This window comes from Pempheris klunzingeri, chromosome 20 (assembly GCF_042242105.1).
Source record: "Pempheris klunzingeri isolate RE-2024b chromosome 20, fPemKlu1.hap1, whole genome shotgun sequence".
Taxonomy (NCBI): Eukaryota; Metazoa; Chordata; class Actinopteri; order Acropomatiformes; family Pempheridae; genus Pempheris; species Pempheris klunzingeri.
In genome coordinates this window covers 6,146,143-6,171,278 of record NC_092031.1, presented here as the reverse complement: position 1 = coordinate 6,171,278, position 25,136 = coordinate 6,146,143, and the positions used below count along the sequence as shown (strand labels likewise).

At 39.1% G+C, this 25,136-nt stretch overlaps 3 protein-coding genes across 3 annotated transcripts; all 3 read left to right on the top strand.

The window, feature by feature from the left end:
- Window positions 1-1,825: 1,825 nt before the first annotated feature.
- LOC139220265 (5-hydroxytryptamine receptor 3A-like) lies at window positions 1,826-7,880 on the top strand. The gene is made up of 10 exons (XM_070852338.1): window positions 1,826-1,870; window positions 2,597-2,757; window positions 2,843-2,887; window positions 3,065-3,174; window positions 4,703-4,872; window positions 4,979-5,139; window positions 5,908-6,118; window positions 6,226-6,390; window positions 6,806-6,891; window positions 7,652-7,880. Exons 1-10 carry the CDS (start codon window positions 1,831-1,833, stop codon window positions 7,868-7,870), a joined length of 1,368 nt encoding a protein of 455 aa, XP_070708439.1. The 5' UTR covers window positions 1,826-1,830; the 3' UTR covers window positions 7,871-7,880.
- Window positions 7,881-10,884: 3,004 nt separating this feature from the next.
- LOC139220319 (5-hydroxytryptamine receptor 3A-like) lies at window positions 10,885-15,698 on the top strand. The gene is made up of 10 exons (XM_070852398.1): window positions 10,885-10,924; window positions 11,643-11,803; window positions 12,000-12,044; window positions 12,197-12,306; window positions 12,737-12,906; window positions 13,737-13,894; window positions 14,443-14,653; window positions 14,772-14,948; window positions 15,293-15,372; window positions 15,468-15,698. The coding sequence occupies exons 1-10, from the start codon at window positions 10,885-10,887 to the stop codon at window positions 15,696-15,698; spliced, it is 1,383 nt and encodes a 460-aa protein (XP_070708499.1).
- Window positions 15,699-20,713: 5,015 nt separating this feature from the next.
- LOC139219942 (5-hydroxytryptamine receptor 3A-like) lies at window positions 20,714-24,776 on the top strand. Its single transcript, XM_070851957.1, has 9 exons — window positions 20,714-20,831; window positions 21,504-21,548; window positions 21,699-21,808; window positions 22,433-22,602; window positions 22,806-22,966; window positions 23,359-23,569; window positions 23,682-23,801; window positions 23,987-24,072; window positions 24,418-24,776. The coding sequence occupies exons 1-9, from the start codon at window positions 20,754-20,756 to the stop codon at window positions 24,655-24,657; spliced, it is 1,221 nt and encodes a 406-aa protein (XP_070708058.1). The 5' UTR covers window positions 20,714-20,753; the 3' UTR covers window positions 24,658-24,776.
- Window positions 24,777-25,136: the final 360 nt, after the last annotated feature.

Here is a 25,136-nt window from a genome sequence, read left to right as displayed (position 1 = left end):
GCTCATGAAACACTGCTCTGAGATGTTTCCTAACATGGTCACACAGTCACTGAAACTCTTTTGTTTTTTCAAACTCTGGTTTGCAGCTTTTTCCCACCACAGAGCTCAAGTTGGAAAAAATAACTTCTCATGGCTCCAAATCATAAACATACAACTGTAAATACATCTTTAAACTTTATTTTTCATTATATTCACTATATTCACTGTTTCAATCATCAACAATTTATGTAAAGGAAACAAAAGCAAAACAGGAAAAAGAACCCAATTTCACTTCTTAAAAGGTTTATAACTGCACTATTCAATATATTTCTGTCAACAACAGATCAATTGATGTTTTGGCGTCTTTCAGCTGTTTTTCTTGTGTTTTGGTTTCACAGCATCAACTTTAATGTGGTTGGTTGGCAACTGTTTTGTGTAAAAAAAACAAAACAAAAGAACAACGGAAAAAAAGCAGCGAAAGAGGCAGGTATGTTAAGATATTTTTTCAGGAGACCAAACCAGAGCTAAAAGACAGTGAAGACTGTATTACATTAACCCTTTGAACTTTGAATAGAAATCTAAAAATGATTTACAAACATGTTTGCCATATTAACTTTATATTGTGATAATATGTTGATGTTGTGTTTGTATTGTGTCACACTGCCCCCAAGTGGCCAAAAAACAACTTAAGACAGCTTTAATCATGACTCAGGTCTTCACTCATGAAACAGTTCCCAATAATCACATCTTAGGTACTTAAATGGTTAAATCCAGATTTCTTTATAGACACCCATATTTTTCTCATTCCAACACATTGTGCCAGTTTAAGTCTGAGGGCCAAAGTCAGGCATATGATCCAGTTTGGGGCAGTTAGCAGGGTTGCTTGCAATAAACAAATGAATGTTGCACTCTTTTGATAAGTGAGAAGTAGAGAGAGACGCAGATAAACACAATACATATAGTATAGTAGTCATAGAATGGTTGAGCAAGGTTTTAAGTCATAAATAAGAAAAACAAAAACATTTAAAAATGATTTGCCAGACATTGGCTTGGACAAAAGCTATTTGAAGAAGTCACCTCGGACATTTTTCAGTATTTTACGACTAAAGATTAACTGATAATAAACAAAAGACTAATCTGTAATGGAAATAATCATTAGTTGCAGCCCCACCCAATCCCTGACTGTTCATAAACACCATTAAAATGCAAATCATTCGATGAATTAAAACTCTATCAATGAAGTCACTTATTGTACAAAAAGAGACCTAATTTTGAATTTTTTTTGGTTTTTTACATGAATAATAAATCAGCTTTGATGCTCTGTGAGCCTGGCAGGGGAGGACAATGAGTGGGTTTAAATGGCACCAGTGTTCATAATGTCATTACCACATTACCACATTACAACCTAATTGAATTTCACCTTCTCATTTGTCGTGTGCTATTTGCTCATACATGTGCTGACTCACACTCACTATCCTTTTGTCGCCAGAGTCAAGCAAGTTGTGAGCAAGCACTAAATTCACATGATCTCTCCTCTCAGAGGGATAAATCCTCTCCACTCGCCTTTCCTGCACTTTTATTATTTGTTACTCCGCCTTAAAAAGCGATCATCTTCAATCTCACCTGCCTTAAGAGTCAAACCAGGGCCTGATATGATACACACTGTATGTCCCCCTCCTCTGTCAGCCAATTACAGCATGAGTCCATGCTGCCCACCGTGGGAGGGGTTTATCACTTCAGCTGTTCTGCCCAGCCCACATCCATGCACAGCATCCCACAGAGGGACTGGTCTTACAGCGGGACACACACACTCGATTTAAGCCGCTCTAACACACACTTACAGGTGCAGATATGATACTTGTTGCTTTTCTCCTCCTGATCGTGTTCACAGGTAAGACTTGGTTCTGTGTGAGCATGTTTGAGGTGTGTTTGTGTGTTTGAACCTCAGAAACGTGTTGTAATTCTTAGTGTTTTCCTCATTTCATTTTCAGAGTCAGAGAGATCAAAGTATTTGTTGTAACTTTTGTTGCAACAGTATTTTCCATCATACTTGAAGTGTTTATTTCTGATGTATAAACTGTTAGGGGATGTGTTGGTGTTTCCACAGAGCTATTTTCACAAAACTGAACAAAATAGGTCAAATGTTTCATCAAACTCAAAGCCATGACTTCTTTCTTTCGACAGTTCTTGGTACGGTAAAGGAGAAAAGAATATTTCAATGAAAAGAGGGAGAAAAAAGTGAAATGGATGACCAATCCAGAAGGAGTCCTCTTATCATGCCATCTATACACAGAAGATTAGTCTAATTGCTCGCTGACAGCCAAGAGTCAGCAAGGCTAATACAGAAAAATGTGCTCTTATTATAAATCTGCAAAAAATATAGCAACTTTAAGCATTAAAAGTCTTTTTCATAGGAAAATATAATAAATCAAGTTAAATTACAATAAAATACACAAAATATATACCTACAGTAGATTAAAAACCCAACGCAAACCAAAAATAAAACTAAAGTAAAGCAAACTAAGACGATTGTTTTACAAAACGCTGAGCTACACGAATCATTGTTTTTAAGGCACATCAACATGTTTCCTCCTCTCTGATAACTGTGTTAACGCAGAGGTGACGTCCTGTAAGAAAGTGTGCAGTTACCAGGATGTTCTGGACCACCTGAACCTGACCACAGATAACAGCGTGTTTAAACTGACCCGGCCCATCCTGGACTACACACACCCCACCGTAGTCCAGCTGGACATCTTCCTCTATGCCATCCTGGCTGTGGTAGGAGCTGCTGTGAGGTGTTGGTGTGAGATTCACCTAAGAAATGCTGCCATAAGTTCTAATATTTGTGTGTGTTTATTCCCAGATTGAGAAAACACAAACTTTCATTCCTTTCCTCTGGGCAACAATGGTGAGTTGACTGAGTGAATCTTTATACATCTTTATTTTGATTATTTAAATAAAAACTGTCTTCCTATATCAGTAAATGCATCATTCTGTCTGTGAATCTCAGCTAACGCTTTGGTTGGTCACTTATTTCCAATTTGTCTGTAAACATTTTTGGTAATTCACCTTTAATTTGCTGCAGATATGGAGCAATGAGCGCATCTCATGGGACCCTGCTCAGTTTTGTGGAATCAGTCACATTTCAATTCCTAGAGACATGCTCTGGAGACCAGACCTCTTCCTCTACGAGATGTGAGCCTGCAGTACGCACACACACAAACACACACACACACACACACACACACACACACAGTGTAGTTTATGAAAACATTTGCAAACACAAACACAAAACCTGATTTTAAAAGGATAGATAGACACTTTAGGAAATATGCTTGCGTGCTTCCTTGCCTAGAGTTAGAATATTGATACGACTCTCACATTTGTCTGTAAACGAGAGAAGTGCAGCCCGTTAGCTTAGTTTAGAACAAGGACTTGAAACAGTGGTAAAAAGCTTGCCTACAAGCACCTTTAAATATTTGTCAAAATGTGGATTTCCAAAGGCTTATGTGCAGTAACTTTTCCTAGCGTAGTCTTTACGCATGCTAAGCTAACCGGCGTCACCAGGTCATTTTATTGGTGTAAAGCTTAAGCTCTGAACAGTTTGAGTGCAGCCCTGAATATAATTTTAAATGTAGACGTAGGCTACTGCCACACTGACAACTTCACCGTTTTGTATGTATAAGAGGCAGCAGGTGTGTCTGATCATACAGGTCCAGGTGGAAAAAAACAAGTAAGTAGTAAGCCTTAAGCATTTCAATAATTAGAAAATTGCCTATTGATTTATGATATGAAAAACATTTCTATTCATCATGAGTGTAGGTGCTGTTGGTGAGCTGGCGGGCCATACTCGTCTCCTCGCACGGCACACTTTCCTTTAGCAGGCTTTTCCTCATAAATGAGTCAAATTTCCATTAAAAAGTAGTTTCATCATGGAGACAGAGAAAGAAGCAGATGACAGACAGATGAACTGCGCCTGCACAACAATGCATGTAAAAACTGTGTGTGTGTGAAAGAATAAATTGAGGTTAACATAAATACATTTATCTTTTTCCAGCTCTAGCTACTAAATGTTTGATGATAGCAGTTAAGTATTCTGTTTCCACTCAGTACTAAAAGTAATAACAGCTACTAATACTTTAAACATCACAATTCTTCAGTTCTTGAAGTGTGCATTTCAGTCTTTAAAAACAGAGTTTGTTAATATCAAAGAATTTCTAGGGAATGACCCTCTTACAGGGCAGCACAGTGGTATCAATCTTCTCATCTAACTCATGGCAAGAAAGCGAATAAGCGTATTTACCAAAAGTATCATTGACGAGACATCTGATAGAAATGAATGAAAGATAAATTAAGGGGAATTGAATTGGATGGGAGTTCAAAAGAGCCAAGTAATTGTTGAATGGGAATGGGAGGTGTTTCTTACGTAACAAACATGCACTTTGTGGGTATTCAGCATCAAGTCATTTAGTATCTTGATATTTGCTGATGCCACACACCCTGTACTTGCTTAGAAGGTAAATGACTTCACTGTGTGTTCAAATTTATTAAAGTACACACAACAGTTTTTATACTATTGTTTGGGGTAATAATAAGACAACGCGTTATCCCGACGTGGTGACACGAGGAGCTCCTCTGTTTTTGATTAATGGCAAAAAGCGTGAGGTTTAAATGCTGTACAAACATAAAATGCAGTTATGTTTGCAAATGTGTGTTGTTTCAGGATAGAGAAGGACGACTCCCCTCTGAACCCCTACATGTACGTGTCCCACGATGGGATGATCACTTCTGAAGAGGACATGAAGGTGGTCAGCACCTGCAAAATGGACGTCCACAAGTTCCCCTTCGACACACAGAGATGCAACATCACCATTGGATCGGCGATACACTACAGTGAGGGAGGGCGTGTGTATAGCTTGACCGTCTGTGCTGAAGTCAGTGTTGTGACCACCATGTTTTTTCCACCTGTTCTCACTGAAATTTCCTCCTCTCACCTCAGTTGATGAAATTCGGCTCCTTCCTTCCTCCAACTCGTCTCGGGCCACGCAGTTTTCTCGAGAGGTGATGAAGACGCAGGGAGAGTGGGAGTTCCTCCAACTGTCCGTCACCAGCTCCAACTTCACCTTCCACAATAGACAGTGGGAGCAGCTCATATACACTGTACGCAACACGGGGGCCGATACGCATGGGCGCCTAATTACAGGGAAAACCCGAATGTATGAGTGGTGCAGATGTTTTCTCTCAGCGCGCCGGGGTTCACTGGATGGTTTGATTTGAATGGAAATCATGTGAATAGGTGAAGATTTGTGGGGGGTTTTAGAGAGTTTTTAGACAGCGCTCTGTGTCATAAAAACACCAAATGAGGGGATATCTTGGTGTTCATGGTGTTCATCCAGTAGAGTTCAGTAAAGTCAACTCCAAGTCACAAAAGGACCAGAGCGTCTCACATAATCCACGTTACTCAATTTGTGCTCTTGAGATACAAATTCTGTGTGTACAGTTTTACACATTACATAATTTGTGGACTCAAATGACTTAATTCATGCTTTCAAGTTCCTTCATTTGTGATCTTGAATCACTTGAATCTCTTGCATTGATAAACAACAATATAAATTATGTGCGCAAATTAAAAGAAAATAATTTTAACAAATTGTCACCTTTTACAAAAATTCCTTAATTTCTGCTCTGGAATCAAATAACTGGAGGTCTCATGTTAGTAGTGTTTAAATGTTTTATGAATTACTGGCTTGTTTCTTGTTTGTTTCAAATTAAGTAATTCAAGAGTGACTTACACTCCTGTACACACAAATAAAAAATAATGTTAAAAAGAATGTACTCTGACATCCGGAGTACATTTCCAACTCCAGAAACGTCATAATTTATGTTGTTCTGGTCGACCTCCTGTAACCCTGGAACCTGTTTTCCTAGTTCACCATCAGGAGGAGACCCCTCCTCCACGTCATCAACTTCCTGTTGCCCATCCTGTTCTTCCTGAGTCTGGACCTCGCCTCCTTCTTCATCGCAGACCATCGTGGAGAGAAGCTGGGCTTCAAAGTCACCGTGCTCCTGGCCATCTCTGTGCTGCTGCTCATCCTGAATGACATCCTGCCCGCTATGTCCAACAAGACTCCACTCATAGGTACAAACCCCCGTTTAAAGGGCCAGTTCATGACTGGACTATGATTCACACAGTCAGAAGCACCAGAAACCAAAACAAGAAGTAGTTATTGCCTCTTTTCTCCTCAGCGACCTACTGCATTGTGATATTTGCTCTGATGCTGCTCAGTCTGCTGGAGACAATCTTGGTTACGTATCTTATGGAAAAAGACGCTGCATCCCAGGAGAAGCTCAGGCTGAAGGGTGAGAGGGAGGACAAACAGGAAAAGGTCAAAATGGATAACTGTAACAGAGGTGAGATCCAGATTAGGGACAAACAGCTTTCATAGAAGCTAATCAAATGCTCCATGAATGGAAAAGGTTCAGAGACTTTTCTGGCTACTGGTTCTAGTTTAACTCTATAATCATGGGCTTAAAGGGCTTAAAACCTAATGTGCTGTTTCTATGCAGAATGTCACTATTTAACAGCATTACAATCCAAATCTGATGACAGTAGGTTTGTTTGCTTATGTTGCCGAGGAGAAGCATCATATCTGATCAAACCACACCCACGCTGTCAGGAAGGAGATAAGTTCTAATTCGAACTTGTGTTTTTTTTTACTGTCTGTACCTGCTTTCATTCACAGAAGTTGAATAGAGCTTCTATAGAGTTTCTAGGGCTTTTTTTGTATGCAGCATAGTTTTAAATCCCGTTACTGTGTGTTTTCAGAGAAGGAAAGACAGACCTGCTGTTCATGCGTCTGTAAAATCCCTGATGGTGAGAAACAGCACGAGCTGCTGCCTGTGGCTGAGGAGGTACAGACTTATAGGTTCATATACAGCATTATTATCACAAGGATCTGTATGTTGTTACACACTAACAGGTTAAAAGCTGGGATCTTGAGTAATTTAAAGGATGTTAACACATTCATTTTCAACTTCTTAATGTGTTCAAAACTGTTTGATAGAATTGACCTACGAACATCAATTCTATTAAACCACGAAAGCTTAGAAGTCGGTTTCCATTCACCTGTTTTTGTGCACATTAAAAACCTGAGTGAAAGTGCTGGAAATGTGTTGAGTTGTTGGAATATTGCAAAAAAGATTTTACTCTGGGGTGGAAAAAGTTGCTATATCAATCAAAAGAATATGAATATGGAAGGTTTACAGTACGTGATCCATCACTTAAGGGCATAATGTTACACTCCATACCTACATTTAGGCTGCAGATTTATCTTCCCTCAGTGGATATAGGAGCAGCAGTCAACAACATGGTAACATTTAACCTGTTTACATTAGGTCTGCAATGAATTTCATCGCTCAAACCAATTAATTGATTTATCAAAATCGTTGGAGTGTAATTTAATATTTGACAACTAATAAACTAACATGCTTTTAACAACTTAAGATGCCTGATTCAACCTGTTAAAAAGCAATAATTTGGCCTGTCAAGACATAAATATCCTGTGACATGCACAAGACAGATGTTGATTTTTGTCTTTTTGTCTTGTCTGTAATTCATTATCAGTCTATCAGTCCCTCTCTAACACGACTCCATGGCTCCTGGTGTGTGCAGGTTAATGACGGCATTCAGTCAGGGGAGCCTCATCTCTTACTGTTGATCCTGGAGCAGCTGAAGGAGCTGCAGAAAACTCTGAATCTGTACCTCGGCTGCAGAGAGGAAGGAGGGAAGTTCGTGCAGTGGGCCACGAGAATCAACAATACTTTCTTCATGTTCTACGTCACCACTGTGTCACTGTTTCTGCCCCTCATCTTCATGGAATGGAACAGTTAGACATGTAAAATAATGCCTTGTAATGATAATAATAATAATAATAATACCTTTATGTGAACTTGTAATGTAAAACTTTAGCTGTAAAAGTATTGTGAAATTGTAAAGTATTGTGTGATGCTCTGTATTTGCAACATTTTCCCGCGAATCTGTTTTATGTCGTTTGGTTGGTTACACAATCTTGTGTGTGCTGCTGAGATTACAGTCAGTGAAAACTTTGTTCGTTTTTGCAATTAAGAAAACTTCAGTTTAGAGGCCAATTTAATGCATTGCCTTTGACTACGATTGTGTAAAAATGTGTAACGCATAATAAAAAGCTAAATGTTGAATGGCTGCTTTAAAGTTACTGGGATCTTTGACAGTAAATGCCAATTAATGATCAATTTGCCAAAAGCTAAAATAAATGAATAGATGGACCTCAAATGTTTCTAGATAAATTAATGCACTTCACATTCACTGCTAAGTTTTAAAATCAGCCTTTAAAAAGCAACAGATACATCAAAAGCTGCACTGATGTAAAAGCCCCCACAAAAAGTTGATGTAATCGTATATATTTGGTGGTGCAGCTGTGTTTGGTGGTTTATGATGTAGGAGATTGATATTTATCCTGCATCTGGATGTGTTCATCTCCCAAAATGTTGTGTGCAATATGAGACAAACAGAGATAAATGTAATCTAATGTTATCCAATCAGGACAATCGATGCAGAAGAGGAAACTTTACGGCTTTCAGTTCAAATCATTCACTTTGACAAGAGTCTTAGTGTGTGTGTGTGTGTGTGTGTGTGTGTGTGTGAAGCGCACAGACTCACTGACCTCACTGATATCATATTTCTTTCACTGTAATATTTCACATTATCTCTCCACTCCGACAAACAGATCTGTCCCTCCTGTCCTGTTTCAGTCAACTTTCAGCTCACAGCTCATCCGTTGCTCAGACTTTAAACCAATCACGTCCGTCCTCACCAGCCCGATGTTGCAAACACATCATGAATGAGGAGGCTGGTTGATCTGGCGTTATTGCAGTGGGTACAATCGGTAACACGAGGAGACAAAGACACGTGCACACTCATCCGTCAGGCTGCTACAGAGCCTATAAAAGCCCCCTCAGGACTCTCAAATGTTTTACTGTTTCACTACAAGGAATAACAGTTGAGTAATGTTTTTTTGCCATGCTTGCGGGTGGGGCGTCATGGATGGCAGTGCTGGCCTGTCAGTCCAGTTACAATATGTTGAAGGTTATTATGGAAGGTTATTTGTCCACTGACACAAAAAACAAGCCACCAATCTCAGCTTTAACTTACAACTGTCTCTCTGTTGGACTGCTTTTTTTTTTTTCCAACTTTCTTTTTATTATTACTTATTTTTACATGGAACAAACAACAAACAGGAATATAACAGTGGGGATAGCAGACAGGGTCGGTACAGGTTCAACATATATTACTTCATGAATTTGGTCATTTCTAAAGTGTAATCAAAAGCTGAGCCTCAGGGACACATTAATGTGTCCGTCGTATTCATCAACATCCTTGGCAGTCGCAGAAAAAAATATATCAGTTTTACAAAGTTATAGAATAAAACATCTGTACAGGACAGAACAAGTATTTTCACTATCTTAGATTCATGTGAGATTTCCAAGGTTCCCAGTACCTCTCAAACGTAGCACTGGCATATCTCAGACGCTCCATAATATAAATCTCCCCAATGATCTCTTTCCATTCTGAAATAGTCGGAGGCTCCTTACTGAGCCATTTTCTAGTTATTGCTTTTTTGCAACTAGCTTGTAGAATTTGTATTAAGTACCTATCTTGTTTCTTCATGTTTGTTGGTAAATTCCCTAGATACATAAGACACATTATCACATTTCCCCAAAACAGTGAAAGCGCAGGACACTCCCAAAAAATATGGAAATGTCCCGCAGATGTATTGCCACACATCCTCCAGCAGTAACCAAGCTCAGGTCTGTTAGTCTGGGAACTTTTGATCTTGGGAGTAATAAAAAATCTTAGGATATTTTTCCAAGTAAATTCTCTCCACAGACCTGAGCTTGAACTTGTTGACTGTGTTCTACAAATGTTGAGCCAGTCCTCCTCAGTTATCTTTACATTAGTTTCTCTTTCCCATCTTTTTTTAACATAAGTTGAGGAGTGACCTCTTTCTAGCTGCAGAGACGTGTACATTTTGGAGAGCGGTTTTCTGATGGGATTACCTTTCTGTACCTCCATAAATATTTTAATCACGTTTAATCCTCTCTCTGTTGTCCACTTAATGTTTTTGTTATAGTAATGTCTCAGTTGAAGGTATCTGAAGAAATCATACTTCTCCAGGTTAAAGGCACTTCTAATTTGTTGGAAGGTCATTAATCCTTTATTATTTGTTATTATTGAAAATGAAGTAATTCCTGAGTTTTTCCAGTATTTAAATCTATTGTCTAGTTTAGCAGGTATGAACTCTGTGTCATGTGTTATCCAGCGAAGTTGTTGGACTGCTTTTTATTGTAAATTTGAGTTTAAAATCCATTTCTATTCCTATTTTTATATTATATATGCTTCTAATTACTGCTTTCTCTATTTATCTACACTGATTTCTGTCGTTATGCTGCTGTAACACCTGAATATCTTATCTGAATAACAGCATACCAGCATTGTTGTGCAGGAGAGTCTCAGCTGTCATTGAGTCTAATTTATTTTTCACCTGGCTCTGTAGGCATTGTGTGGAAAATGTTTATGTTGCTGTATTAATACTTTTACCATTAAAATGTCATTACAGTCACAAGGGGCGTTTCTGCCTCCTGTTCCTCCCTTAAAAGACCATCAGAAGATGCTGTGCTGGGTGTGACCACCACCTCCAGATGGCTGTCAGTCATTCAGTCTGCCCAGCCCTCTCCTACTGTGAGGCAGTGGTATTATTACTGCAACCGACTTTGTGACATTTCCAGACAACACCGAGCAGACAGGAATACACATTAACTATACAAACCTCTCACAGACTTCTTGGGATTCCTTCAGTTGCTGCAGTCATGATGTTTTCTGGTTTCCTCCTTCTGCTCCTCCTCATAGGTAAGCTTGGATAAAGGCTTAACTTGACTGGACAGCGATTCTGACTTTTGCTCTTTGTAATTTTAATGTGTCTGCCTGGCGTTTACAGTGAACCAGCACTAACCGCAATGCTTTCAGACTGAAGTTAAGTGTTTCCCATTGATAAATGTAAAGGATTTCCAGAGTAATACCAAGAGATGCATGTCCGTATGCTAATTTGCTTTATCATTATTTGCAAACAATTAAAAGGATCAATGATTGCATACACCTGACATATTAGGTATTAAAACCCAGTTTTGATCTGAAAATTGTGCTTAATTTGTAAAACATGCAATTGGGCACCAAATAGCTGGATGAAAACCGACATTTAAGCAACAATGCTCACATTTAAAAATCATTAGTGGACTGATGAGATAAAACCCTGCAATCCTTCCCACACCCATCTTATAATGGCCTTTCAGTGACCACAATCATGTGCAGATATATGTGAGCTGATGTTTTTGGTTTGACAATATTATCAGAGGTAGAGGTTACTTACCCACAGAGACTAATGCTTGCCATTACTTCTAAATTCTGAGTAATTAAGGGCGCATTTTGCAGTTTAAATCTGATGGTGAGGCAAATGTTAGAGCGCTGAATTTCTGATCTAGAAGTTAATGAGAGTACAGAAATCTGCACATATCTCCTTTTAGCAGTAGTTTTCTGTCATAGAGAGTATGTGTTGATGTGTTGGCTGTAGATGGGGTGAACACTGACCGTAACTGCAGTTACCAGGAGGTTTTAAACCACCTGAGCCTGACCAAAAACAAAGACCTGTACACCATGACCCGGCCTGTTAAAAACTACAAACACCCCACCTGGATCTCCATGGAAGTATTGCTCTATGCCATTCTAGATGTGGTAAGTGGTTACAGCTTTATTCGTCACAGGTTCAAATGACAATTATGTCCTTTGATAAAAGATGATGTTGCTCTAATTTCTCTTAAGAATAGGCCACATCCATTTTAGATATTCCATCCAGTTTTACTTCAGTATCTATTAATACGGTGAATTGTTCAGCCTGTGAAGAGGCTCACACGTAGTTCTTTGTTTGCAGGTTGAGAAAGACCAGAAATTCATTCCTTATGTTTGGACTGTCATGGTGAGTTCTGAGACAAATCTCCCACATCCCCCTGTTGGGAAACTTAAGTGTTTCGTTAAATTCTTTCCTCAGATTCTATGATTTGCGTCCCTCTGTCTCCCTTTCCTGCACTGTTTATATTCCTGTTTTTGACCTGTTGTTTTCCTCTGTAGAGGTGGCGCAATGAGTACATTTCGTGGGATCCAAATCAGTTTTGTGGAATTGATAATGTTTCTCTTCCTACTGAAGTTTTGTGGAAACCAGATCTCACTATTGAAGAGATGTAAGTGTGACACAGACACACATACACACACACAGTGCATATATGTTTTAAAATAATAACTGAGACTATGTAATTTTGATGTCTAGACAAACACAAAGGCTCTCTACACGGATCAGGTGTCACTAATAATGTGACTGGTTCACATTTAATAGTTTTTTTTGTCGATGTTATCATAAAATTCATTGTTTACATTATCAGTTATATTCGTTTAATCACACTGAGCTGCCAACTTAGTTTTAAGCATCAAAGCAATGCCTGGTCTCAAGTTACTTTACATTAAAATGATTGCAGTGCGTGCCACACAGTGAGGTATCCAGATTTTGAATTTGGGAAAAACAGAACACTGGTATTGGGATTCATCTCTTTTAAACACTCTTTTAAAGTGTCCTGAAGCAACTGGCACCAAGTATGTTTCTGTGTTCACATACAGGACAGAGAAGGACAAAGCCCCTCCGAGTCCATATCTCACCATCAATAATAAAGGTGACGTTGAAGTCCAGAACGACCAGGTGCTGGTCAGCACCTGCAGAATGCACATTTTCAAATTCCCGTTCGACATACAGCGCTGTAACCTCTCCTTCAAGTCTGTCATACACACGGGTGAGAGAGAGATTTCATTCATAAATCTATTGTGACATGAGTGTGAATTTGGTGCCAAGTAAGAGGGAACCAATGTTTAGGGTTGATTCCTGGTGTGTGACAGTGTTAACGTCAAGAGGAAAACATACTGGTGTCTCAAGTTTCTGGTTGTTGGTTGAGTCAGAGGAAAAGTGTCGTATGTAATTGTAGAAAACAGGTTGGTTGAAACAAGTTGAAATTAAGTTGGATTTTTTTCTCTAAAGCATACAGATGAGCTTTGTAAATAATGCTTCCTGTAGTCTTGTTTGAGAGAAGATTATCAAAAGAATTATTTTTGGTTTCACAATGACACCCCTTGCCTGTGTGTAACCAATCACAATACTGTTGATTTTCTGTCTACATAAATAAAAAAGAATTTTTTCACATGGCCATTTCATTTTGCATGAATTAGTAAAATAACTGTGCCATCATTAGCTGACATTGACACTTACTTATGGTGGATTTATGGACAATGCAGGGGGTCAATGATATTCCTGCTGTAGATACTTACGGTACCTTCTGTCTGAGCTGTTATCATCACCACAACACTGGACGGATATGTCATGATCAGGCTGTATCTCACTTCAAATGGATTCACCACAGCAACTGTGTTTACATTCACTACAAGCAACACTGGGAAGGTTTCACAATTGGTTTTGTATAGTATTTATGTTATTTAATGTGACACAAAGCGGAGTAACAAAGAGTAGAAAGTTAGCAGTGGGAATGGCTTTTTTCAGTGTGTTACTGAAAATGAGAAAGTGATGAGCTTATTTCAACCTGCAGTACAGTTCTTTTGTCTCCCACCTCAGCCAAGGACATTCGGCTCCAGGCCAGCGACAACTCCTCAGAGGCCACAGAGTGGTCTCGTGAGGTGATGCGATCCCAGTACGAATGGCTGTTCATCAGCATGACAGTTACTACCAACAACGCCACTGAGCTGATTGGCCAAGACATCATTATTTACACTGTATGTATGACCAGATACAGATGTACGTAGGTAAACAGTAACTCTATAATCCAGCACTTTATTTAAGTTGAGTGCAAGTTAAAGTATAAAGACTTATTTTTTTCCTTATTAATGGAAATACTGTAATGTTTAAGCAACATCATATTTATCTGGGAGCTGTCTTTGTGAGATACAGCATGAGATAAACTTAAAATTATTTCCATTTCCTCTTGTCTGCCTTGCTTTTTCTGTCCTGCCCGTTCTTCCTTTTCTTTTCTTTTATTCCTTCTTTCTATCCCTTTGTCTTTCTATCTTCACCTATGTTTTCCCATCCTGTCTAATTAACCTTTCCTTATTTCCTCTCTTCTTTTCCATCTTTAAATGATCTGAAAATATAAAAAGCTGCCAGTAACTGTTGGGTAATTTTTCTTGAATACATTTTGCTGCACTTAGCCTCTACTGTTCCACAATAGGACATTCATTTTACTGAACAACTTGGTTGCTTCTTTACTACTTCCCAGTTGCTATTTTCATATGTGCAGCAGTACTAACATGACATCATTCCACAGATCACCATGAAGAGGCGGCCTCTCCTCTACATTGTCAACTTCTTGCTGCCCGTCCTGTTCTTCCTGTGTCTGGATCTGACCTCCTTCCTGATCTCAGACAACGGGGGCGAGAAGCTGAGCTTCAAGGTCACTGTGCTGCTCGCTGTCACTGTGTTACAACTTATTCTGAATGACATTTTACCAGCGTCGTCAAACAGAATTCCACTTATAGGTAAACAAGCTCAGAGTCCTCCCTTTATTGGACTAGACTTAACATGAGCAGGAATAGCAATTACTGACTCAGTAAGTAGTTATTTGTCTGCATTAATAATGTCGTCTGCCCCTCCTAGCGGTCTACTGTATTGGGATCTTTGCTCTGATGCTGCTCAGCCTCCTGGAGACAATTTTTGTCATGTATCTGATGGAGAAAGACTCTGCACCCCAAGACATCAAAGCAGACAGAGACAGAAGCCAGAGTGAGGACTGTAACAAACCAGGCAAAGCCAACCTCCACAACAGTCATGGAGGTGAGACCTGGAGCTGGTTGCATCAGCTGTTTGTAAGTTTAAAATTGGCCAAGCTGCATATAACCTAAGTGTCCTAAGGTTTAAGAGTATAAGAGGTAGCTAATATGTTTAAAAATGATGCAAACAAAATGTCAAGCCAAGAACTTTTGACAACATAACCAAACAATGTTGTTAGGAAGGAACTTAGAAATACTGAAAGGGAAACAAATCCAGAGGCAGAGGAACTGCTCTTCTACTTCTCTTATTGCTGTTATGATGTATTTCACTTGTTTTTCTAAATAATACATAATATACATTAATTGTATTATTTTGAAACCATCTTTATGTTAAACGTATCCTTTCAGAGGTGCACAAATGGAATCAGTGTATCTATGACGTGTCAACTAGTGAAACTCCATCTGAACTGCTGCCTGTGACCAATGAGGTTAGAATTTGAACTTTAATTTTCATCACAACTGATACAAAATCCAAAATATAATCCATAATCTTATAAACCAGTCTGCTAAACCACGTTTGCAGGGCAACAGTGGCAAGCTGATAGAGGAGTACCATGCCTTGGAGAAGCTCTCAGACGAGCTGAGGGAAATGGAGAAAACACTGTCCCTGCTCCTCGGCAACATGAAGGAAAAGGAGAAGCCTGCCTACTGGACCAGAGTGGCTAAGAGAGTCAATAGAGTTTTCTTTATCTTCTATGTAACAGTGGTCTTTCTGTTTTTAGTTTTTATCTTTATAAAATGGAACGATGCATAGAAATGATCATAATGCTACACAACAAAAACATTTGAGTTTTCTTTGTTGTGACGAACTATACAAACAGCTGATTTTTTTTTGCTTAGCATGTACCTGGTTTGTTTTCAGGATAGGGCAAGTGAGATTCACCAATCTGTATCTGTGTTACAGTTAATATGTTTCAGTGTAGGCTACACAAATGTTTTCTAAAATCAGTCTTTGATTAAACTCATGTTGTGCATTTGTGTCACAAGCCCCATTTGAAAATTGCCAACACTATCTTACCTTTTTCACTCTTACATTTAGCTCCTAATTGCATTTTTTTTCTCAACAAACAACAGATGAAAAAGCCTGTTTATGAAAGGGTCAGATGTTTTTTTTTAGAGGGGAAAAGGAAACGGCATGAATGAGATGCTTATTGAGTTGCAGTATGAGAGAAACATATTTGTGAAGTAAAAATGCCTCTTTTCTAAGTTTATTTATGAGGTAAATGAACAATTAATACAAGAACATCAGTACAACCTGAAAATGTATTTTTCATTTCACTGTGTCTGATGAAGTCTAAGGTGATGACGAAGTATAATATCTTCCTCTCAATACCAGCACAACATGTTAACATGTCAAAGACAAGGTTTGGACAAGGAATGATCTACGATATAAGATCTAGATTTGGTACTTAACCCTATCTGTTAGGGTTAGGGTTAGGGCTTGGTGCCATGTTACAGCACATTTTAAGTGGCAAATGACCCAAGCATTACAAGCATGAAGTCATGAGCATTGTGCACTACATGGACCCACCCGGGAGAGTCAAAACAAATTTTATATCATCTAAATAAGTTATTCTGCATGCACTGTGCTGATTTCAGATCCTCCACTGTCAGGAATTTTCACACACTGCTCCTGTTTGATCCTATCATAACTGCTGCTGTTCAGCTGTTAGAGCTCTGAGCACTTAACAGTGGTTTTGTTTTTCACCAGAAGACACTCATAAAAGCCTTGTTATCCACACAGTGCTTTTAGCAGAGTTGATGAGGAAACGTCTATATGGCTGTTCAGATATATAGCCCTACAGTAGATTGCAACTACTGAAGGGCTGCTTGGATGTTCTACACAGTTCTACATTCACATTTAACACGCAAACACAGTATGAACTTATGACACTGGACTGATTGTAATGTAAAATTTTAGTACACTAATATGACTTCTAATATTTATGTCTTTGCCACGTAATATGCGCAGTCTTTATGTATTGTACATGCTCTCACAGGATGTCTACACTCTTGCAGGAAACGTAGCAATTTTATCAAGTTTTACTTCTTCTGAGGAAATGTAATGTCATGTATTTAATGTTGTATACTTCAGCTTAACACTGTGTCATGATGCATTAATTTGAGGTAATAACAGTTCTGTGATCTGTTGTTTGTACAGTACTGGTTTTGAAAACACGTATCAGACTTGTATTGCACAAATAAATTACTAAGGACACACACATACCGGCAAAAATGTTCTTGTTTTTGTCAGTTGTGGGGACCACAGTATTTTTGATCACTTGTGAGGACCACCTATTTCACATGGACACAACTGAATGTTACTGTGCCAATATCTGTTGTGCTTGACAGTAAAATTTTATTGTGTAATTGCTTTTGGTCACATCTAAAACATGATATCTCTGCCTTCATTAAAAGGCGTCAAGTGACCATCAAGCCCAGTCAAACCACAACTCTGGCACCCTGTATAATTACAGGCACCAGTCAGTCATCTGAACTGCCTCAAAACATGCCTGATAGTCTTTATGCCACTTCAATCTGATGAAGCCCTATTTTGATTATGCGACCTTGTCCCCTAGTTCAAATTTCTATGCACTGTGCATAAACCCAGATTGTTTTGCCTTAACGTAGTAGCTGACAACGTATTTGCTTCTGCTGGGGGGACTGAAATGTCTGAAATGTGAGCCAGTTCATGACAACTAAAGCACAAACTCACAGAGCTGTTAAAATGGCTGTCCTTTTTCCTATTACGGAAAAGTAAAAGTAAATTTTAGTTTGTAGTAGTAGTTTAGTTTATGCTAGACATAAGACTCCTGTCAAATGCAGCTCCTTTGAACTTCATTGAACAACTTTTATTGGGAAACTTATCACTAAAGTGGAAGGGGAGTAGCTTCGGTTTGAAGGTCAATTGATCTGCCCATCACGCAGCTAAGTGTCGAGGATGCTGGCACTTCCTGGATTGGTCATTTAAGTTGCCCAGCCTTTCGGTATAAGTACAGTGATGTTATTGCTGCCACAAACATTTCCAGCCAGCAGAGAGAGGACAGGCACCTCTCACACTCATGATGCTTGCTGCTTTCTTCTTTCTGCTCCTCCTCACAGGTAAGCTGGTACGATTCTTTATGATGCATGCAGGTGTACTCTAAGAAATGTTCTGCAGTTTTGCTAAAATTATTTTCTGGTCATTCATGCTGCTTGTTTATTTTAGATCAAAACCAGTGGTGCGGTGGTTAGCACTGTTGCCTCACAGCAAGAAGGTTCCAGGCCGAATCCCGGTTTGGACCCAGGGTCTTTCTGTGTGGAGCTTGCATGTTCTCCCCATGCTAGCGTGGGCTCTCTCCGGATACTCCGGCTTCCTCCCACAATCCAAAGACATGCACATTAGGTTAATTGGTGACTCTAAATTTCCCGTAAATGTGAGTGTGAGAGTGAGTGTTTGTCTGTCTCTATGTGTTGGCCCTGTGATTGGCTGGTGACCAGTCCTGAGTGTACCCCGTCTCTCGCCCGAAGTCAGCTGGGATAGACTCCAGCTCCCCCACGACCCTGACAGATAAGCGTTATAGACGTATAAGCGTTATAAAAATGCTAAATGAAATTGGTAAATCAATGTGAGAACAACACAGGGCAGCTACAGTCATTCAGAACTGTCAAGCGCCCCCCCCCCCCCCCCCCCCCCCCCATGATTATTAATAAAAGAATTAGAGAAAAAGAAAAAGGTGGAGCTGAGAGGGAAAATGCTGATGCTAAATGCTCAAATTACAGATATATGTAAGAGAAAGGACTGGCTTTAAAATTTTTGGTTAAAAATATATATACAAACACTAGCGAGGCTTCCCTCAGCACATTATAATATCACAACTGCCCTTCCCAACTTGATTTTATGTTTAAAAAACTAATACCTGTCATCAATACTTAATGGTGTTGTTGAGGAAAGCAGGAGATATGTGCATTTAAATAATATTGAAAATAAAGACCTGTATATTCTCCTCTGTTAGGTGGAAGTACCTCCAGTTACTCAGAGCAGCCAGATCTTCTTGATGATCAACAGAACTTCAATCAGAGCTATGATGAAGGTATGTAGCTACAGTTATGGAGAACTTTTAGGATCATCAGCCCCTCTGCCTGTTTTTACCTGCTTGTTAAAAAGATAGACAGCGCAGGAGAGATAGACATAGAGAGAGAAAAGACGGAGCTAAGAGAGAGCGTGTTAAAAGGAAAAATGTCTTGGAAGTGCAGTTAAATGCTGCAAATCTATTTTTAATGTTAAAAATACACACAAATACTAGCAAGGCTGCCCTCAGCACGTCATAATATCACAACTTCCTGAGTGGATTTTAAGTTTAAAAAGCTAATAAATATCTACAACACTTGCTGTTAAGGATAGCAGGAGATGTGTGAGTGTGTGTGCGTGTTTGTGTGGAAGTAATATTGAAAATAAAGACCTGCATACTCTCTCGTGTCAGGTGGAACTGCCTCCACTTACTTAGAGCAACCACAGCTTCATGATGATCAACAGAACTTCAATCTGAGCTCTGAGGAAGGTATGTACAGGAAATAAACACTACAAAAGTGCTCTGTTATTATATGCATGAATATTAATTCCTGTCGCCTTGATTATGCAAGTGTCCTCATCTGTTTGAACTATTTTGGATGTTTCTTGAAGGTAGAAATCATTAGTGGACTGATTAAATAAAACCCTGCTGCCAGTGCCCATCATCTGTAAATGACCTTTCAGTGCCCACTATAATATATCACAGATATTTTAGAGCTGGTCTCCTCTGTGTTATTTTTTTCCACTGCATTTGCTGCAAATCCCACCCTACTGATTGATGGAAGAAATATTGAAAATAAAGACCTGCATACTCTCTCCTGTCAGGTGGAAATGCTTCCATTTACATAGAGCAACCACAACTTCATGATTATCAAGAGAACTTTGATGAAGGTATGTACGGGAAACAAACACCCCAAAAGTGCTTAGTAATTATAAGTATGAATACTTATTCCTGTCGCCTTAATAATGGAAGTGTCCTCATATCTTTTTTAACAATGTTTGCTGTTTCTTGTTGTAGTTTTTACTGGTATAAACAGTAAAGAGTACTTAGTACCTAGTATGTTGGTCTGTTGTGAATAGAAGAGGATTGGTTGAGGCCGGTGTTAAGATTGCCAGTCTGAATTACTATCCCAAGAAAATGGATCTCTTGGCCTTTAATGCAATATTTTTTTTGATTAAAACAGGAAACAATGAATGACCAACAAATCTGTGCAGTCCAAAAACAGGGGAAATGAGAACCCAAACGACTTGTCCAAAGTCATTTAGAAGAGTCTTAAAAGGAAGCGGATCATGACATTTAACAACACCTTTAAATGCTATAATCACATCTGGCTGATTTTAAAGACAGAAGCCAAAGTGAAGCTTAAAGGGAGCACATTCGAAGGAGAAAAGCCTTGGAGGAAAAAAATTACAGATACGTTCATGAGCAAGGAGCAAATTTAGTGTTATACAATATACTCTGTAAAATTACTAGTGGCGCCGCCCTCAGCACGTCATAATATCACAACTATCTGCTGAGTGGAGTAGAAAATTGTGCTCCTGGCCTTGATTTCAACAACATGCAGGTGGACAATGTGGAGATTGGATTGATACACATAATCCCAAATGCCCATAGAGTGGGCATTTCTGTATTTATGAACCCTCTGGTAGAGAATGCGTCTTTATCATTTTACACATGATGAATTCACCCCAGGGAAATGCAGTTATGAGGCCATTTTAAACCATCTGAAACTGACCCAAAAAAAGGACCTGTATACGATGGTCCGCCCTGTTCAACACCACGAAACAGTTACATGGGTGGAGATCCAAATGGTGATCTACGCCATCCTCGATGTGGTAAGTTATGAATTAACCTTTATATTCCCTGTCGTTTTTTTCTTTTTAATTATATATTTTTGTCCTGTTCAGAGACTTTAAAGACATTCTGTGAAAACCAGATTCATTTACGCAGTATTTGTTAGCCTGTGGAAACTGTCTGTTTTCTGCTTCTATCATAAAACAACATAAATATGAGTTAGTGGATTTCTGTTTATTTACTTTGAAAATACTACACATGTAGCACTAACAATTATTACAGAAAGAAAAATAATAGATTTCTTTAAATCATATGGTATCTTCTTTATGTAGCTTAATATTTTGAGATAAATGATGATGATGAAGCCTATTCCTTTACTGACACTCAATACCTGCATATTAGTGTGCCCTTCACTCTTTTGGCTTAAAAGGTGCACAACTCCTAATATTGGAAAATGTACCTGTGTAGGTACAGTTGCACTCAAAATTATTCAACCCCCATTGCAAAATGTATGAACTTTCAGCTGTGTTCAATGAACAACTCAAAGAAGAACAATTTAAATAGTTCAACACAACAACAACAACAATATTACAGGTGGTTCCTCCTAATTTAACACAATACAATACAGTGCAACTGTATGATGTTTGTTTCCTCTGGTGTTTGTAAATCGTGTTGCTGGAAAGATTTTCACACATTATTTCTTTTGCTCATAGAGAGAGATTGACCAGACTTTCATTTCTTACACTTGGCTTTATGTGGTGAGTTCTATGTGGTGAGATAGACAGCATGTTTTGGTCATTCTCACTTATTATTTACAAATTATTTCCTTTAAATTGTAAATTTTCATCATTTCTTATTCTTCCTCTCCTTCATTGCTTACTGATCTCCTCCCCTGTTTTCCTGTGTAGGTCTGGTACAATGCACATATTTGGTGGAATCCATATGAGTTTTGTAACATTTATCAGATAGTGGTTCCAAGTGAAGCGTTGTGGAGGCCAGATCTAATTATTGAAGAAATGTAAGTTTAATTGTAAGTGCAATGTTCATATTGTCACACTCATGAATCCAGATACACTCACAACAATAACTGGTGAGCATTGTGTTTTAGAAAAATGAGACAAAAACAGAAGCATTTGGATGACGAAAGAAAAGCTTGAGGAAGCTTGAGAAAAAAATGTTTCCTGTGTATGTGCCAAGTGAGCAACCTAAATTTGAATAACGGGGCACCATCTTGGAACATGGTTGGGAACTCTTTCTTTTCCTTTGAACTGTGAATATGGTAACTTTCAGCTGTTGTGTTTGTGTTTGTGTTTTGCGAATCTTTTCATAGACTACACTTTGAATAGTGTTTTGTAATGCCATTTGGATGGACCCCACTGGGAGAATGATGTTTTTCTGAACTATGTTGTTATTACTGACAAAACTAATACCAGAATATTTGTTGGTGATGGTTAAGGTGAGGGTGAGCATCAGGGTCAGGGAAAGGTTAGTGTTTTTAGAGAATACATTGTGTCTATGGGAAGTCCCCACAAAGATAGAAACATACTTTCTGTGTGTGTGTGTGTGTGTGTGTGTGTGTGTGTGTGTGTGTGCGTGCGTGCGTGCGTGTGCCCTTGTATTACACACGTTTATTGTCATACAGGATAGAGAAAGATAAGGCTCCTCCAACTCCTTATCTCACCATTTCATATTATGGCTTCGTCCATCTGAGGGACAACCTGGTGCTGATCAGCACTTGCAAAATGGAAGTTTACAAATTCCCTTTTGACATTCAGACTTGCACCCTCTCCTTCAAGTCTGCTGTGTACTCTGGTGAGTCAGTAACCTGTTGTGTTTAAAAGTTTCTAGACATTCATCTAAAATGTGTATGTTTTGTGTTCAAATGCATATGTGTGCTGTACTCACTTTAACCGTTTGTATTGTCCTAACATACACAAGCAGATAACACCACATACAGTCTTTCTTTATTGTCCTGATAACAAACCTCCCAGTTTTATTTGTGTTCCCCTCTTTAGTCAAAGAAATTCTTCTAGAGGAGTACTCCAACTCTTCAGCAACCACAGAGTGGTCTCGCGAGGTGATGCGGACCCAGTCCGAGTGGCTGTTCATGCACGTGAACGTCAGCAAAAAAACTGTCGACTATCTTGGCTTCAATCAAAGCATGCTGATTTACTCTGTAAGTATTTCTGGATACAGACACAAATAGGTGTAAACTAAGTACAAATAAATAAGTACATGTAATTCTACTCCTAGTACTTGTTTCTTTCACCAAAAACCTACATGTAGACTTTCTACTGTTCAACTATCATTCAAGTGTTTGGTTGAAGAACATTCACTGTCCTTTTAGCTCTGTTCTTGGCCTCAACCAACTCCTGAGTGAAATTTCTGGTTCTTTAGCTGCTAAATACTCCGCTATGTTCACAAGCTAGTCTATGACTGTGTCTGTCTGCCGTTTGGTGCAGATGTGAGCAGATTACCTTGTTTATGCAGCCTGGATATGACGTAGTTTTCTTTGTCAAAAGTATATGGTGGTCACATCAACCACCTGACCTTTGAAAAAATTCATAGGTCACCATGAAGAGGAGGTCTGCCCTCTACATTGCCAACTTCATGCTGCCCGTCCTGTTCTTCTTGTGTCTGGACTTGGCCTCCTTCCTGATCTCAGACAGCGGAGGAGAGAAGCTCGGCTTCAAGGTCACTGTGCTGCTCGCTGTCACTGTGATGCAGCTTATTCTCAATGAAATCCTGCCGTCGTCGTCAGACAGGATTCCACTCATAGGTAAAGAAGCTTGTCTTTATCGGACTGTACTTCATATGAGCAGGAACGGCACATATACTGAGTCAGAGTGTGGTTATTTGTCCACATTAATTATGCTGTCTTCTGTCTTCAGCTATCTACTGCATCGGGAGCTTTGGTTTGATGATGCTGAGCCTCCTGGAGACGATTTTGGTGATGTATCTGATAAGGAAAGACTCCCAGGACAACGAGCCACTTGAAGACCAAAGCCTGAGTGAGTAATGTGGGGACAAACAAGGCAAAATATCACATACTATTTCACTGATATGATGGTGTGCCGTACACCTTTAATTAAGATTTGAATATTCACTGACTCATTTAAAACTAATGATACATTCTGGCTAATTGTATCATTTTAAACATGCTACAACCGTCTTTGTCTCAAACATGTCCTGTCAGATGAGAAGAAATGGACTGACTTTGCTTGTGTCTGTGACGTGTCTGCAGAAGAAACTGCACCTGAAGAGCCGTCAGTGACCAAAGAGGTTAGGACTGGGTTACACTGCAAAGGGTCGGTTCACCCAATTGAAAAACAAACAAACAAAACAATAAGATAGTATAAAATCAGTAGCTTCTGTGAAGAAACATTTCCATTCACCCCTGTTGTATTGGAAAGCAGGAACATATCTCAAAAATAAACCTAAAACTATCTGCACAAGAAGATGCCACGAGACTTAAGTGAGAAAATATGTATTTTTGTAATTCAGATGAACCAACCATTTTGTTCTCATTACAACGGACAGAAGAATCGTAATGTCAAATGTAAAAGCTTGCATTGTTGTGTGTCCCATAATCACATTGATTTCCGGTCCACTGCACCACGTCTGCAGGGTAGCAGCAGCCACCTGATGGAGGAGTCGCACAGTTTGGAGAAGGTCTCAGATGAGCTGAGGGAGGTGGAGAAAACTCTGTCTCTGATCCTCAACACCAGGAATGAAGAAAGGAAGCCTCTCTACTGGGCCGGAGTGGTTAAAACAATCAACAAAGTTTTCTTTATTTTCTATGTCTCAGTGGCCACTGTGTTTCTAACTGTTCTCTTTTTCCTGTGGCGTTATGCAGAAGGTGAGTAATGCTAAAGTCTAAAAACATGACACTGCCACCATTTAACATGAGCGTTAACACACCTGTTGTCTGTGCTCACATCTGTAGTTCGTATCATTTGGGCCAAAGAAATAATTTCAACAGGGTTTGCACTGACTTGGCACCCGTGGAGCCACGGGGGAAAATCAAAAATGACTTCTTTCTGATGACTAACTGCAAATTATGCTGCTGTTCATTGTGTTCAGAACATAACCACAATCAAAATATTACTATTTCTATCAATGTTATCTGAAGTACACTAAGTACACAAAAAACCCACATTTTTTACCACCCGGAAATCAAACTAGTTGTCCAACAGCCAGATCAATGATTGTTTAGGCGATTAATCAGCCTCTGTCTGTGTTTATAGAGCACACCCGGCCATTGGTCTGACAATGTTCTTTTGTAATTTTGCAATGAAGAGATGATTTAATAGAGAACACAGAGCACATGATTTGCAGAGAAGATA

Bases quoted from the DNA above. Each gene is read 5' to 3' on its own strand.
- LOC139219942 (XM_070851957.1), top strand. From the start codon at position 20,754: ATGGTCCGCCCTGTTCAACACCACGAAACAGTTACATGGGTGGAGATC. The intron at 20,832-21,503 runs GTAAGTTATGAA...TTTTGCTCATAG, and splicing joins TCTACGCCATCCTCGATGTG to AGAGAGATTGACCAGACTTT. The intron at 21,809-22,432 runs GTAAGTTTAATT...ATTGTCATACAG, and splicing joins GATCTAATTATTGAAGAAAT to GATAGAGAAAGATAAGGCTC.
- LOC139220319 (XM_070852398.1), top strand. From the start codon at position 10,885: ATGATGTTTTCTGGTTTCCTCCTTCTGCTCCTCCTCATAG. The intron at 12,907-13,736 runs GTGAGAGAGAGA...CTCCCACCTCAG, and splicing joins CAAGTCTGTCATACACACGG to CCAAGGACATTCGGCTCCAG. The intron at 15,373-15,467 runs GTTAGAATTTGA...CCACGTTTGCAG, and splicing joins TGCTGCCTGTGACCAATGAG to GGCAACAGTGGCAAGCTGAT.
- LOC139220265 (XM_070852338.1), top strand. From the start codon at position 1,831: ATGATACTTGTTGCTTTTCTCCTCCTGATCGTGTTCACAG. The intron at 2,888-3,064 runs GTGAGTTGACTG...AATTTGCTGCAG, and splicing joins CTTTCCTCTGGGCAACAATG to ATATGGAGCAATGAGCGCAT. The intron at 6,391-6,805 runs GTGAGATCCAGA...GTGTGTTTTCAG, and splicing joins AATGGATAACTGTAACAGAG to AGAAGGAAAGACAGACCTGC.